Here is a 14,507-nt window from a genome sequence, read left to right as displayed (position 1 = left end):
AGGGTGGCAAGGCACACAGAACTGATAGCGTTTAATGTGGCCACCTTGGGAGGCGCTCCCATTATTTTGGGAATGAGCTGGCTAGCCCTACATGATCCGCTGGTGGGCTGGCATCAAAGAGTGGTTTCCTTCGGTTCAGCACATTCCTTAGAACACTGCAGGGGGGAAAAGGGTTCAGCAGGGGCCCAAGCCACCCTGGCAGGGACTGAAGTAATGGAGAAGGTGAAGGTGCCACCACAGTATGCAGATCTCAGCGACGTGTTCAGCGAGAAGGAAGCTGACCAACTACCCCCGCATAGGCCCTTTGATTGCCAGATCAATTTACTCCCTGGAGCACAGCTTCCTGTAGGCAAGTTGTATGCCATGTCAGACAGGGAAATGCAGGAGTTGCGAGAGTTCATTGACAAGAACCTGAAGAGAGGCTTCATCAGAGAGTCCAAGGCAGCGGGGGGTAGCCCAGTGTTTTTTGTGGATAAAAAGCACACGGACAAGCCGAGACTTGTATGTGATTTCAGGCGGTTAAATGCAGTGACAGAGCCGGCGGCTTTTCCTATGCCCAGGATTGATGATATTTTGACCAGGGTGCGGAAGGGAAAGATTTTTACAAAGCTGGACCTAAGGGGGGCGTACAACCTGATACGTATAAGGAAAGGGGATGAATGGAAAACCACCATGTTCACCCCTTTGGGGGCATTTGAATACCTCGTGATGCCTTTTGGATTACAAACAGGCTCCGCGTGTTTTCAATCTTTCATGAACCACGTACTGGGGCCTTTGCTCTACAAGAATTGCGTGGCCTTCCTAGATGATGTGTTGGTGTATTCGGAGAATGAGGAGCAACATGTGAGAGACGTCAGAGAAGTGTTGAGCAGGCTGCAAGCCAACAGGCTGTGGGTGAAACTGGAGAAGTGTCAGTTTCATACCAAGGAGGTGGAATTCCTGGGGTACCGCTTGTCAGACAAGGGGTTGGCCATGGACCCCGGCAAGGTTCAAGCAGTGCTGGAATGGAAAACACCCAAAACCAAGAAGGATGTGCAGAGGTTCCTAGGGTTTGGAAACTTTTATCGTAAGTTCATCCGAAACTTCGCCCACCTGACGGCGCCCATCACGGACTGTCTCAGCAGTAAAAAGAAGTTTGTTTGGACGGCGGAGGCGGAGCGAGCGTTTGAGGAACTGAAAAGGGCCTTCGCCTCTGAAGAACAACTTCTGCATGTGGATTTACAAAAAAAGCTGAGGGTCGAAACAGACGCATCTGACAGAGCCATAGGGGTGGTGCTTCTTCTGCAGCCGGGGAAGGAGGAGTCAGAGTGGCGACCGTGTGCCTTCTTTTCGCGAAAGCTGAACAAATCCGAGAGGAACTACACGGTGTACGACCGGGAACTTCTTGCGATTCATGAGGCTTTCCGGAGATGGAGGCACCTGCTAATTGGTGCACAACATAAGGTGCAAGTGTGCACGGACCATAAGAATCTAGAGTATTGGAGAACTGCGCGAGTGCTCAACCAACGGCAGTTGAGATGGGCCCAGGAGTTCTCCAAATTTAACTTTGAGATTTGTTACGTCCCAGGCCCAGAGAACGTTAGGGCGGACGCTCTCTCACGCAAACCTGAATATTTGGAGGGGGAGGGAGCACCCGAAGAGACCCATGTCATTCCAGAGGACCGCTGGGTGTGTGGGGCGGCATTGGTGGGGCAAAGGGAACTGGTAGAGGGAACGGTGCAGGATGAATACGCCCAGGACAAACTCAGGGGTCTCAGGAGGGAGGGAGACAAACCCGGGGGTTTTGAGGAGAGAAACGGGGTGTTGTACTACAAGGGAGCGTTATATATACCTGAAGGGGAATTGAGAGAAAAGGTACTCAAGCAACTGCACGATAGCCCCACAGCAGGGCATTTTGGGCAACACAAAACCATGTGGCTGGTTACCAGGGAATTCTGGTGGCCCAAGGTCAGGGAAGATGTGCGGGAGTATGTGAGAGGGTGTGACCAATGCCAACGAGCCAAGGGGGAGAGGCGGGCACCGACAGGTTTATTAGAACCACTACCCACGCCTGAAAGACCATGGGAAGCAGTGGCAATAGATTTCATGACTGATCTGCCAAGGTCCAGAGGGAAAACAGCCATCATGGTTGTGGTAGACCTGTTAACCAAGATGGCCCACTTTATAGCCTGCTCACATGCGGTCACAGCGGAAGAAACCGCTAAATTGTTTGTGGAAAATGTGTTTAGGCTGCATGGCGCCCCCTTGAGGGTGGTTTCTGACCGAGGGAAACAATTTACTTCCAGGTTCTGGAGGAAGCTCATGAGCTTATTGCATGTAGAGGTGAATTTCTCAACTGCCCGTCATCCAGAAACCAACGGGCAGGCGGAAAGAGCTAATGGTGTCCTCCAGCAATATTTGAGGTGTTATGTGAATGACAGAGAGAATGATTGGGTGGAGAAGCTGGCGTTGGCAGAATTTGCCTACAACAATGCAGAGAACGTGTCCACGGGGATGAGCCCCTTTTTGGCTAATCACGGGTGTCATCCCCGAGCCTTCCCAGGGGGGGAAGGGGAGAACTGGAGCGTTCCAGCTGCAGAACAGTTCGTTGAAGAAATGGAAGCGATCCATCGCCAGCTCCAACTTAACTTAAACAGGGCTAAGGAGGAATATAAGAGGCAGGCAGACAAAACCAGAAGGGAAGGGGAAAGCATTAGGGTGGGGGACCAGGTGTGGCTGTCCACCCAAGGGTTACCATTCAAAGGGGGTTGTAAGAAGTTAAGACCCAAAAGGCTGGGCCCATTTGAAGTCACGCAGCAGGTCAACCCAGTGGCTTTCAGACTCCGGTTACCGAACCACATGAAGCTGCACCCAGTGTTCCACAGGTCGTTGCTGTCACCGTATAAAGGGGACAGAGAAGGGAGGGTCAATAGGGGACCAGCTATGGAGGAAAAGGAACACAGCTACCATGTAGCGGAGATTCTCGATTCCAGGTGGAAGGGAGATCAAGTAGAGTATTTGGTAATGTGGGAAGGGGAGCCGGAGTCGGAAAACACCTGGGTCATGGCAGAGGATGTAGATGACGAGGTTTTGATAGAAACTTTTCATCAGAGATTCCCTCGTAAACCTCAGCCAGTGGCGAGGTTCCGGAGGGAATACTTTGCCACCACCGACGAAGAAGAAGAGTTGGAGGGGTTCTCTGATTCCGAGGCGGAGGAGGATTCAGCGAGCCGGAACGAAGACCAATGGAGGGAAATGTTCGAGACGTCTGAAGATGAAGAGGATTCTTTTCGGGGTTTTAGCTCCTCACCGCCCAGAGGAGAGAGTAGGGGCGGGGGGGAAGGGGGCCCTGGAGGGGAGGTGGATGTCAGGGAACTGACATCAGAGGAAAGGGAGGTGGAAGGGCTCCCAGAGGCTGGGAGAGAGTCAGCAGCTAAAGCAGGGACCAGCAGGGGGAGCGAGGGGTCTCTGGAGGAGGATCTCAGTAATGCTGAGAGAGACGCAGCAGCCAAGGCAGGAACCAGCAGGGGAGAGGAAGGGGTGAGAGACACGTCCAGCGAAAACAGCGGGGAGGTGTCAGAAGCAACCGTAGGGAGACCCATGCTTCGCCGGAAGCTGCCACGTCGTGAGTCCAGGAGACGCGTTTCCGTTAAGGAGCTTCTTTGCTGGAAGCGCTTCCGCAGGCAGCCACTGTCAGACTCTACTAGTGACTAGAGCAGACATGTCTGAGGAGCTCTGTCACACACAGAGGTTTGTGGAGCCGCACAAACTCTGAGGGGGCACAATTTTAAGCACAAGCAGCTAATCATCCCCTCACACAACCATTTGGCAGTCTTCCCCTTCCCACTGCACCAGGGGTTTATCGCCCTCAAGCATCCCTCCAGCCTATCCGATTCTAGCCTGCAACATTCCCTGCGCTCACCTGTTTCACTATGGACTTCACCATCTCGAGCAGCAGAACCGCTCCCTCCGGGCACAACCCAACTCTGACCACAGCATCCTTACAGTGGTTGTACAGCAGCCATTGTAACATTGAGTCCAAATCTGCCTGAAAGAAGGGTTTACTGTGAATCTACAGGAGGAGCACTTGCTCCCGTGTCTAAAAGCGGCAGCTACATATTCCTCCACCAAACAACCAAACTGCTAAGTTTGACATACGGGGTAGCGAGCATGGAGGAAGTCTCGAATTTTATAATAGGGATGCTTCCAAAATTCTCATTACAAGTTATTCCCTGATTCTGGAGTTCCAAATCACCTTGCCATGCTTACAAATCAAAACCAACTACTTTTCATCTTCAAGGTTTCTGAAATGGCATTGCTGTTTTGCTGCTGTTATTGGTTGCTTGGTTCTATTATTTTTTATGTAAATTTTACTTGCTTTAATTGTGACATTTTTGAAATCCACCCTAGCACCGCTTGGAGTAAAGCAGTCTGTTAAGCACAAACACTGTGCTTCGCTCGCTTGGTCATGGCTGTCAATTCCTCCAATTTATTCATGTCTTCTCTCCCTCTCTGCATTTCCACATTGCACATTAATTACTGCAAAAAAAAAAACCACCCACAATTGGCTTTATTAAGAGCCTTCTCTGTGTAGTGTTTTACTTAGAAGGGCTAAACTTATGCACATCACACCAAAATAATCTTGATGCAACCATACGTAGAACCACAAAATTGCTTTTGTGCAGAATATTGCCAGCACACAGAGCAGTGACTGATGTCCTGAAATTAGTGAGATCAACATTATCAACCAGGTCCGTTTTTCATCTGTTATGGAGAAATGTTACTTTTCAAGAACCTACCTTGGTTTCATCTGGTGGCTCAAACACTGGGGTGGCCAAAAACAGTCCCGACAGAAGGAAGTAGATCTCAGGGACATGAACAAACTTGCTCAGGAATGTTTTGAGCTCTGCAAATCCAGGCAGCAGGTATGGGTTGCACTCAGAGGTATGGGGGCAACTCTTTAAATTATCTAAATCAAAAAACAACAACAAAATAAGACTCTCCTAAACCACTCAGATTTTGAATTATGGTGCTAGAGGAGACTCTTGAGAGTCCCATGGACTGCAAGAAGATCAAACCTCTCCATTCTGAAGGAAATCAGCCCTGAGTGCTCACTGGAAGGACAGATCCTGAATCTGAGGCTCCAGTACTTTGGCCACCTCATGAGAAGAGAAGGCTCCCTGGAAAAGACCCTGATGTTGGGAAAGATGGAGGGCACAAGGAGAAGGGGACGACAGAGGATGAGATGGTTGGATAGTGTTCTCGAAGCTACCAGCATGAGTTTGACCAAACTGTGGGAGGCAGTGGAAGACAGGAGTGCCTGGAGTGCTCTGGTCCATGGGGTCACGAAGAGTTGGACATGACTAAATGACTAAACAACAACAACAACAAACCACTCAGAAATGGCAGAACATTGATTAGGCTTGACGTAAGAAGAACAAGTATACTTAGAACCTACCCATCAATATATTCAGCCCCGCCGAGCTGTTCTCAAGCCAGAGGCCAGCCATCATCCCCTCTTTAAATTTATGCAGGAGTGTCCGATTGTGGAGGAAATGGAATAGAAATTTCACAGCCAGCACAACTGTGCTTGGGTGTACGTGGCTTTGTGTGAACATCATGAACCAGTCGGGCCCCAGAGTCTGGAACACCTCCCCTTGGATCCTGTGTGGAAAACAACCTGGTTAAAAGACGCCACCTAGAGACACAATGCAGAATGCGGGTGGCGCTGTGGGTTAAACCACAGAGCCTAGGACTTGCCGATCAGAAGGTCGGCGGTTCGAATCCCCGCGACGGGGTGAGCTCCCGTTGCTCGGTCCCTGCTCCTGCCAACCTAGCAGTTCAAAAGCACATCAAAGTGCAAGTAGATAAATAGGTACCACTCTGGCGGGAAGGTAAACGGCATTTCCATGTGCTGCTCTGGTTCACCAGAAGCGGCTTAGTCATGCTGGCCACATGACCTGGAAGCTGTACGCCGGCTCCCTCGGCCAATAAAGCAAGATGAGCGCCGCAACCCCAGAGTCGGTCATGACTGGACCTAATGGTCAGGGGTCCCTTTACCTTTACCTTAGAGACACAACTGGTAATGTTTGATTATTGTAAAGGACCCTGTGCCCATGGCACTTCATGGGTAATTCAGCCGGGCACTGGAAATTCAGCATAGTTACAAGCTTCACAAAGCTCTCTGGCACTCCATAGGGTGAAATTCAATACCACACTATTACATTCGTTCGTCAGGACCAGTGACGGACCTTGGCATCTCGAATTTTAGTAGCACCCCGTGTGACACCAACATCTGGTGCCCTGTTCCACCTCTCACCTTCCTCTGCCCCTTTATCCTACTTACTCAGAGGAAAAATAAAGTTGATCGGAACGCATCACATCTAGCAGCGTTCTCAGCAGCTGGTTTCGTAGCCAAATCATTTTTCCAGATGTTTGGCCAAAGCCTAAAAATCAGAAGACGAAAACAGATGTGCATGAAGTTCTGAACTCATCCAGTCCACTCATCCCTGCTGTAGTAGCCTTGGCAATAGCCAAGCAGCATCACTGCAGCTTTGGAAATCACTGGGGCTGTTCACTATTTATTTGCGTAAATGGAACCTCTTGAATATTCAACACAGTGCCAGTCCTTACCATCTTCTTTTTTTAAAAAAGATGAATTTTATTAGTATTTTCCACACAACAACAACACGAAAGATATCAAAAAATAACAATACACAACACACAAAAATCAACATTTGAAAACTAAAAAAACCAAACAAGAAAAAAACAAAAAAACAAATCCATATCTTACAAGTTAATATTGTAAACACTAAAACAACAAGACATTGACTTCCACCAATCCCACAGCACCTCCTTTATCTCTCATTGTGTCTTCCTGTTTTCCTGTTTTCTTTATCATCTCTATCCTAACATCTAGATATAAATCCTTCTTTCATATCCTTTCACTTCACAAGGTTATTCCAGACTCAGCCAGATTTCTGCCCTCGAACCTTGACTTTTGAGGTATTCATTTAGGCACTCCCATTCTTTTTTTTTAATTCGCTTTTTGGTTTTTGTCTTATTATGTCTGTCAATTTGGCTAATTCTAAGTATTCTGAGAGCTTACATAGCCACTCTTCCCTAGTGGGTAACTGATTCCCTTTCCAGTACTTAGCCACCAGGATTCTTGCTGCAGACGTTGCGTATAAGAAAAAAGTAGTTTTGTCTTTCGGAATATCGTCATTTAAAATTCCTAAAAGGAATGCCTCTGGCCTTTTACTATATGATATTCTTAATATTTTCTTTATTTCTTCGTGGATCATGCTCCAAAATTTCCCAATTTCGGCAGTCCTTACCATCTTCATAGTCCGGGCAGGTATGGCTTTCATCCACAGAGGAAGGGTATAAAGTGTAGACCAAGAACAAGCCAACCCTTTCAAAGAAAGGGGAAACAGTCAATTGTCAGTAGCGTTACCAGTTCTGAATGATAACACTTAGCATCTTTCTTAGTGTGAGCTCAGAACACTGTTCTAATTGGCTAAAAAATGTGGTAGGTTGTTCACCACAGAATCCCTTAATATGGCACCCACTTTAATTCCTAGAACCGCGTCTCTGCAAATGCAGAAAACAGGAACCCGATACTCTAGAGCAGGGGTCTGCAACCTTTAAGACAAAAAGAGCCACTTGGACCCGTTTCCGAAGGAAAAAAAACCTGGGAGCCGCAAAACCATTGCGACATTTAAAACAAATATATCTCCGGAGCCGCGATCTGACAGTGGGCGGGAAGGTGCCGTCGGGACGGTGCGTGACTAACGCACGCACCGCCCCCATGCGACGTCACAGCCAGTACAGCGCCCGCCACAGTAGGGAGTGTCAGGGCACACAATGCGCCTCCTCCCCTCGCTAGTATCCGCCCCGGAGCCGTGGCAAAGGTGTAAAAGAGCCACATGCAGCTCCGGAGCCGCGGGTTGCAGAACCCTGCTCTAGGGCATATATTTTTTTCCTGTGATTTTGGCATTTATGCCAGAAAACAATTATTTGAGGCCCTAAAATTTAATAGATTTTTACACAACCAACTGTTCAGGACCTGCTGGCGGACAGCGATGATCAAATTACATTAATAGCGGCTGAATTTTTAAGCGCTGTCCATGAAGAAAGAATGGGCCATGATAAAGAGATTTAGTGGTTTTTAGTGGTAGGTAATGTTGCTGTGTTGTATTATATTATCTTTGTACATTGATTCATTTCTTGGAGTTAAGAATAGGACTAGGATAAATTGTGTTCGTTGAGCCAGTATTTTATACAGTCTGTATATGATGTTTGTTTGTTAATGTGTGGTGTGTTATGCCTAATAAAGGATTTTGAATTGAATTCCTAGAACCATGTTTTGTGTTTCTTAGTTTCTAAAAAGTCACAGAACTTTTCCCTAGGAAATTGGGTGAAGATGTTCTCTGCCTTCCCTCGCTGTACTGCAAGTCACTAGGAAGATGGAGGTATTGATCGGCTCCCCTCAGCACAATGGGTGAACTGGAGAAGCGTTCAGAACCCATCCCTCAAAAAATAAACTGGTAAAAGACCTGAAAGGGTGTGTGTGCAAAGTTTAGGGCGATGTGTTTGTCTTGGTTCTACAGTGGTGCCTCGCAAGACGAAAAGAATCCGTTCTGTGATTCTCTTCGTCTAGCGGTTTTTTCGTCTTGCGAAGCAAGCCCATTGATGGATTAGCGGATTAGCGCTATTAGCGCTATTAGCGGCTTTTAGCGGCTTATCTGCTGATCGGATCAGCTGATAAGCGGCTTAGTGGCTTAGAAAAAGGGGGGAAGGGAAAAAACCAGCAGGAACTTGCAAGACATTGTCGTCTTGCGAAGCAAGCCCATAGGAAATTCGTTTTGCGAAGCACCTCCAAAACAGAAAACTCTTTCGTCTAGCGAGTTTTCCGTCTTGCGAGGCATTCGTCTTGCGGGGCACCACTGTACTTCCTTTGGATGCTTCCTGCCCCCCCCCCACACACACTTTGGGAAAGATGAATGATAATACCAATCAATATCTTTGATGCTGAAATGGTTGCGCAGCAGATGCGACAGTACAGTACAGATCCTGCCGATGCGAGAGCGTGTAATCTCAGGGTCACTGAAGAGAATAAAAAGTCTGGGTACCATCTGCACCCGATGAGCAAGTTGCACATCCCAGCTTCCTTTTCTGTAACAGACAAAAGGATCACTAACCACCTTTCTTGGAAGATGATGAAAACAATCAAATCTGCATTTCTCCTATACAATTGCTCTACCTTCTGGACCTTTGACTTCTGATGTTGCCTTGGCAACCCGTCAAAAGACTGACAGAGAAATCAAATAGTTTTCAGTGTCAGCCAGGGGGATAAATTGTTGTCATCATTTCACCTCTTGCTCTTTACCTCCTCCCCTCAGGCCCATAACTCTTCTTTGATATTTGCCCTGACTTAGAGAGTTCAAATCAAACAAAAGTATTGATTTCTGGAGCTGTACGTCGGTGGAAATAAATGCTTTTCTTAGAAAAGTCAGTAGAAAACATTATCAGGATCCTGGAAGACCTTTTAATGAGAAGGAAATAGAATTCACAGGTCTCCAATATGTTTTAAAATTACAAAAGAAGAGTGCATACTTGAGATTTCTTGGCAGTTGTAAGGCATACCTGATATCTGTTAAATGTTCCTGAATATGCCTTTAAGAACATATCCCACGGGGTCTGTTTTAGTGTGAAGCTACAAATTATAGTAAACATGCATTTTAAAAAAGCACCCTTAAGCTTCCGGTTATGTTCTGAAGTAACAATAGCCACATGAATCCTTTATCTCTATTCATGGACAAAATAAGATCAGCGTCCCCACCTGCTGTTTGCCTTTGACTGTATCCTTCGAAGTAAACAGCACCCCCATCGTTCTGCCCGGACACTGAGGTCCAGCACCGAGGGCCTTCTGGCAGTTCCCTCGCTGCGAGAAGCCAAGTTACAGGGAACCAGGCAGAGGGCCTTCTCGGGAGTGGTGCCCTCCCTGTGGAACGCCCTCCCACCAGATGTCAAAGAGAACAACTACCAGGCTTTTAGAAGACATCTGAAGGCAGCCCTGTTTCAGGAAGCTTTTAATGTTTGATGTATTATAGTATTCTAATATTCTTTTGAAAGCCGCCCAGAGTGGCTGGGGAAGCCCAGCCAGATGGGCGGGGTATAAATAAATTATTATTATTATTATTATTATTATTATTATTATTATTATTATTATTATTATTATTATGACAAATAGCAAAAATTGGAGAGTAATTTCCAGTGGGAAACCTGCATGGGACCATGTTTCACACTGGGACTTCACCCAGCTGCTTTTCTTTCAAACTAAAAACTGTTTGAATTTCATTTAATAATAATAATAATATAATAATAATAATTTATTATTTATACCCCGCCCATCTGGCTGGGCTTCCCCAGCCACTCTGGGTGGCTTCCAAAAAAAATAATTAAAAAAATACTGTAATACATCAAACATTAAAAGCTTCCCTAAAAAGGGCTGCCTTCAGATGTCTTCTAAAAGTCTGGTAGTTGTTGTTCTCTTTGACATCTGGTGGGAGGGCGTTCCACAGGGAGGGTGCCACTACCGAGAAGGCCCTCTGCCTGGTTCTCTATAGTTTGCTTCTCGTAATGAGGGAACGGCCAGAAGGCCCTCGGAGATGGACCTCAGTGTCCAGGTAGAATGATGGGGGTGGAGACGCCCCTTCAGATATACTCGACCAAGGCCGTTTAGGGCTTTCAAGGTCAGCACCAACACTTTGAATTGTGCTCAGAAACGTACTGGGAGCCAATGTAACGTAGCATTCTTTGTAAGATTCCTAGCAAGTAGCATGGGCTCCCTTGGGAGTTGGTCAGTGGTCAGCTGGTGGATTGCAGTCTGTCCCTGTTCTAAAAGCTGAGCATAAGGAGAATTTCAGGCCTGCCCCCTTTGCTCCATGAACAGCTGATCGAAACTGAATCGAGGAAATGTGCATGACTGGACGTTTGCGACCGCTGAATTCAAACAAATGTTGCGGCCACACCTTCACCCCACAAAATGTGTGCATGTGTTTAGCCCGATTCCAGGCTCCATGAACATGCTGACCAGCCCACATACCTTGAAGTTTGTAGGATTTCTGTTAGGTGTTCAAAGAGAGAAATCTCCATATTTTCAGGGGCACGGCACCAAAGCTGAAAGCCAAAAGGAACAGCACTCAGAACTTTGAGTGGCTTGTGTTCTGTTCGTTAGGTAAACTTTGCATGCTGACCAAAATGGTGCAACCGGGACACAGGTCAGCAGCCTCACTCAATGAGGCTTATAGGGAATGCGATTTCTTTCTATAGAGGGGGGAAGCCCCCCCCAAAAAAAAAAGTATGAAAGAGATTTGGCATCTTTACCTCAAAGCAGCAAACAATATGCTGGAATGCCTCCAAGTTCTTGATAGTAGGGGTGTCCTGGCTGATCTCAGCAATGCCCGCAATGGCAAAGACAAGTTGCAGAATTCTGCTGTTTAACAAATGGATCTTTCTTTTCAACAGGTATGCCAGGAGCTGCGTATGGATGGAGGAGGAATTCAGTTTGGTTCACATCTTTAACGCAGACCTACCTCATTCACACTTCCTGAAACAATATATGAATTTTGCAATGCAGTTCTCAACCCCCCCCCCCCCAAAAAAAAAACGTAGACCAAAAATGCTTAGATTAGGAGAAAACGCATATAAAAATGCAGTACACTAGGAAGAACTGATAGCAAAAACATATATATTAGGAAAAATTACATCCATAAATAGGTATATCGGGGGGGGGGGTAATGTGCAGTAAAATGTCAGCTTTTTGTGAGAACTTTATTTTTTAAAATTGCAAATTGATGTGGAAATGGGGCAAACTTATGATTGGGAAAATGGGAAACAGAAATATTGAAGTTGACAAAAGCTGTCTAACTGGCACAGCCTGGTTTTTAAAGAGAGTGGGTGGAATAAGAAACACACACACACCCTTCCCCAGTGTATCTTCCTCCACTGAAGAACGGAAGTAATTTTGAAAATTCAAAATCATCAATACTGAATTGGATTGTGCAATTATAGAATGCTACTTTCCTCTGTCTGTTGGAGAAAGGGTGCAGTGAAAATCTATTAGGAATTGTAGGTGCTGATATTCCAAAGGAGCAGAAAAGACTTTTTATGTATGGAACAACAGCTGCCCGGGTGGAAAGAAGACCAGAGAGGAATGGCAAACCAAGCTGATGGATAATAATGATAATGATAATGATGATAATGATAATGATAATGATAATGATAATAATAATAATAATAATAATAATAATAATAATAATAATAATAATAATTTATTTATTTATACCCTGCCCATCTGGCTGGGCTTCCCCAGCCACTCTGGGCGGCTTCCAAAAAAATATTAAAATACTGTAATACATCAAACATTAAAAGCTTCCCTAAACAGGGCTGCCTTCAGATGTCTTCTAAAAGTCTGGTGGTTGCTGTTCTCTTTGACATCTGGGACATGTGAGAGGACATTCCACAGGGAAGGCGCCACTACCGAGAAGGCCCTCTGCCTGGTTCCCTGTAACTTGGCTTCTCGCAGTGAGGGAACCGCCAGAAGGCCCTCAGCACTGGACCTCAGTGTCCAGGTAGAACGATGGGGACGGAGACGCTCCTTCAGATATACTGGACCGAGGCCGTTTAGGGCTTTAAAGGTCAGCACCAACACTTGGAACTGTGCTCGGAAACGTACTGGGAGCCAATGTAGGTCTTTCAAGACCGGTGTTATGTGGTCTCGGCGGCCGCCCCCAGTCACCAGTCTAGCTGCCACATTCTGGATTAGTTGTAGTTTCTGGGTCACCTTCAAAGGTAGCCACACGTAGAGCGTGTTGCAGTAGTCCAAGCGGGAGATAACCAGAGCATGCACCACTCTGGCGAGGCAGTCCGTGGGCAGATAGGGTCTCAGCCTACGTACCAGATGGAGCTGGTAAACAGCTGCCCAAATAAAACACCACGTGAGGGATAAGGAAGAGCACTGTTGCTGTGAAAAAGGAATTCACATCTCACCTGGTACCCACCAATCTGTCTCATTAGATTTTCGCTCATTGCACTGCTGCAGAGAACAGAGTGCAAGACTTTGACAGCAGCATACACAGTGTGGTCATCGTGGGCCATGGCAAGGAGACCCAGCATAATAGCAGGGCCTCCTATGTAGTTCAGACTGACAGCTGCTGGGCAGGACTGGAAAACCCGGGTCCCTGTAAGGAAGGCGAGAATAAAGTGAGGAGGCAAACTCGCCATAGTCCCATTCAGAAAAAAATCAAAAATACAGAAAGCAACAAGGAGAGAGAAGAGAGATTGGAAAGCCCAACAGCAGAATCAGGTTTCTTTATTACATACAATTGTGCATCTTTCTAGCCATGTAGTTACAGGAAGGAAACAAGTTAAAGGGGCCCCCAATTTCTGTCACCGCCAGCAAAAACGAATACAGTGGTACTTCGGGTTACATACACTTCAGGTTACATACACTTCAGGTTACAGACTCTGCTAACCCAGAAATAGTACCTTGGGTTAAGAACTTTGCTTCAGGATGAGAACAGAAATCGTGCTCCGGCGGAGCAGCGGCAGAAGGCCCCATTAGCTAAAGTGGTGCTTTAAGAACAGTTTCAGGTTAAGAACAGACCTCCGGAATGAATTACCGGTAAGTACTTAACCCGAGGTACCACTGTAAATGAATAGAACGAGAACGTACCCACATGACACTAACACAAAATATTTGCACATACAGTACGTAAAATAATTAAAGTTTAACACACACAACCTTCTTTTCTCCTGCAACCTCATACAGTGGTACCTTGGTTTACAACCATAATCCATTCCAGAGATCCGGTTGTAAACCAAAACAGGTTGTAACCCAAGGCACGCTTTCGCCAGTGGGGCCTCCCCCCCCAAAAAAAAAATTGGTTGTAATAAAAAAATGGGTTGTAATCCAAAAAAAGGGACACACACTTCCGGGTTTGACGTTGTTGTAATCCAAAGCGATTGCAAACCAAGGTGCCACTGTACTGTCTATAACATTTGTGGCTCACATCAAATGTAACTGATCTGTAGAAAATGGCTCTATGAAATGAAAGCAGAGACGCTGTATGTGCTTTTGCTGCCCAAGAAAAGCTTATTAAAAAAACAAAATTTTAATAAATGCCAAAGGAAGAACAATTGAGGAAGGGAAATATTCAACTAAGTTTTACTCAAACTAGGTCTACTGAAATCAATGAACATGACCAAATTCATTTCAATAGGTCTATGCTGAGTAAAACCTAGCAGAACATCCATCACTAGGTCTACCACTACACACACACACACACACACACACACACACACACACACACACACATATATATATATATATATATATATATATATATATATTTGCTTTCGTAGATTTTCACGGGTATAGGAATGCAGGTTTTGGTGTCTTCGGGTGTCTTCCCGTGTAAGAGTCGGGGTGTCTGTGCGACGTTTCGACGAGGTCTCACTCG

At 46.2% G+C, this 14,507-nt stretch overlaps 1 protein-coding gene across 2 annotated transcripts in view; it reads right to left on the bottom strand.

The window, feature by feature from the left end:
* WDFY4 (WDFY family member 4) overlaps positions 1-14,507 on the bottom strand; it is a 202,852-nt gene that overhangs the window by 113,255 nt on the left and 75,090 nt on the right. Inside the window, exons 23-31 of one of the 2 annotated variants that reach the window (XM_082222996.1) lie at positions 13,036-13,226; positions 11,371-11,523; positions 11,090-11,163; positions 8,995-9,156; positions 7,317-7,393; positions 6,326-6,425; positions 5,438-5,643; positions 4,779-4,948; positions 3,902-4,027 (exon numbers count right to left, since the gene is read on the bottom strand). In XM_082222996.1, coding sequence (XP_082079122.1) covers positions 3,902-4,027; positions 4,779-4,948; positions 5,438-5,643; positions 6,326-6,425; positions 7,317-7,393; positions 8,995-9,156; positions 11,090-11,163; positions 11,371-11,523; positions 13,036-13,226 — 1,259 coding nt within the window. Of the gene's footprint in view, positions 1-3,901; positions 4,028-4,778; positions 4,949-5,437; positions 5,644-6,325; positions 6,426-7,316; positions 7,394-8,994; positions 9,157-11,077; positions 11,164-11,370; positions 11,524-13,035; positions 13,227-14,507 lie in introns of both variants that reach the window. The other variant, XM_082222997.1, reaches the window with a different exon arrangement.

The sequence above is a fragment of the Podarcis vaucheri genome (assembly GCF_965113315.1).
Source record: "Podarcis vaucheri genome assembly, chromosome: 5".
Lineage (NCBI taxonomy): Eukaryota > Metazoa > Chordata > Lepidosauria > Squamata > Lacertidae > Podarcis > Podarcis vaucheri.
The sequence above is the reverse complement of the archived record's forward strand: the minus strand, read 5'-3'. Positions and strand labels throughout refer to the sequence as shown.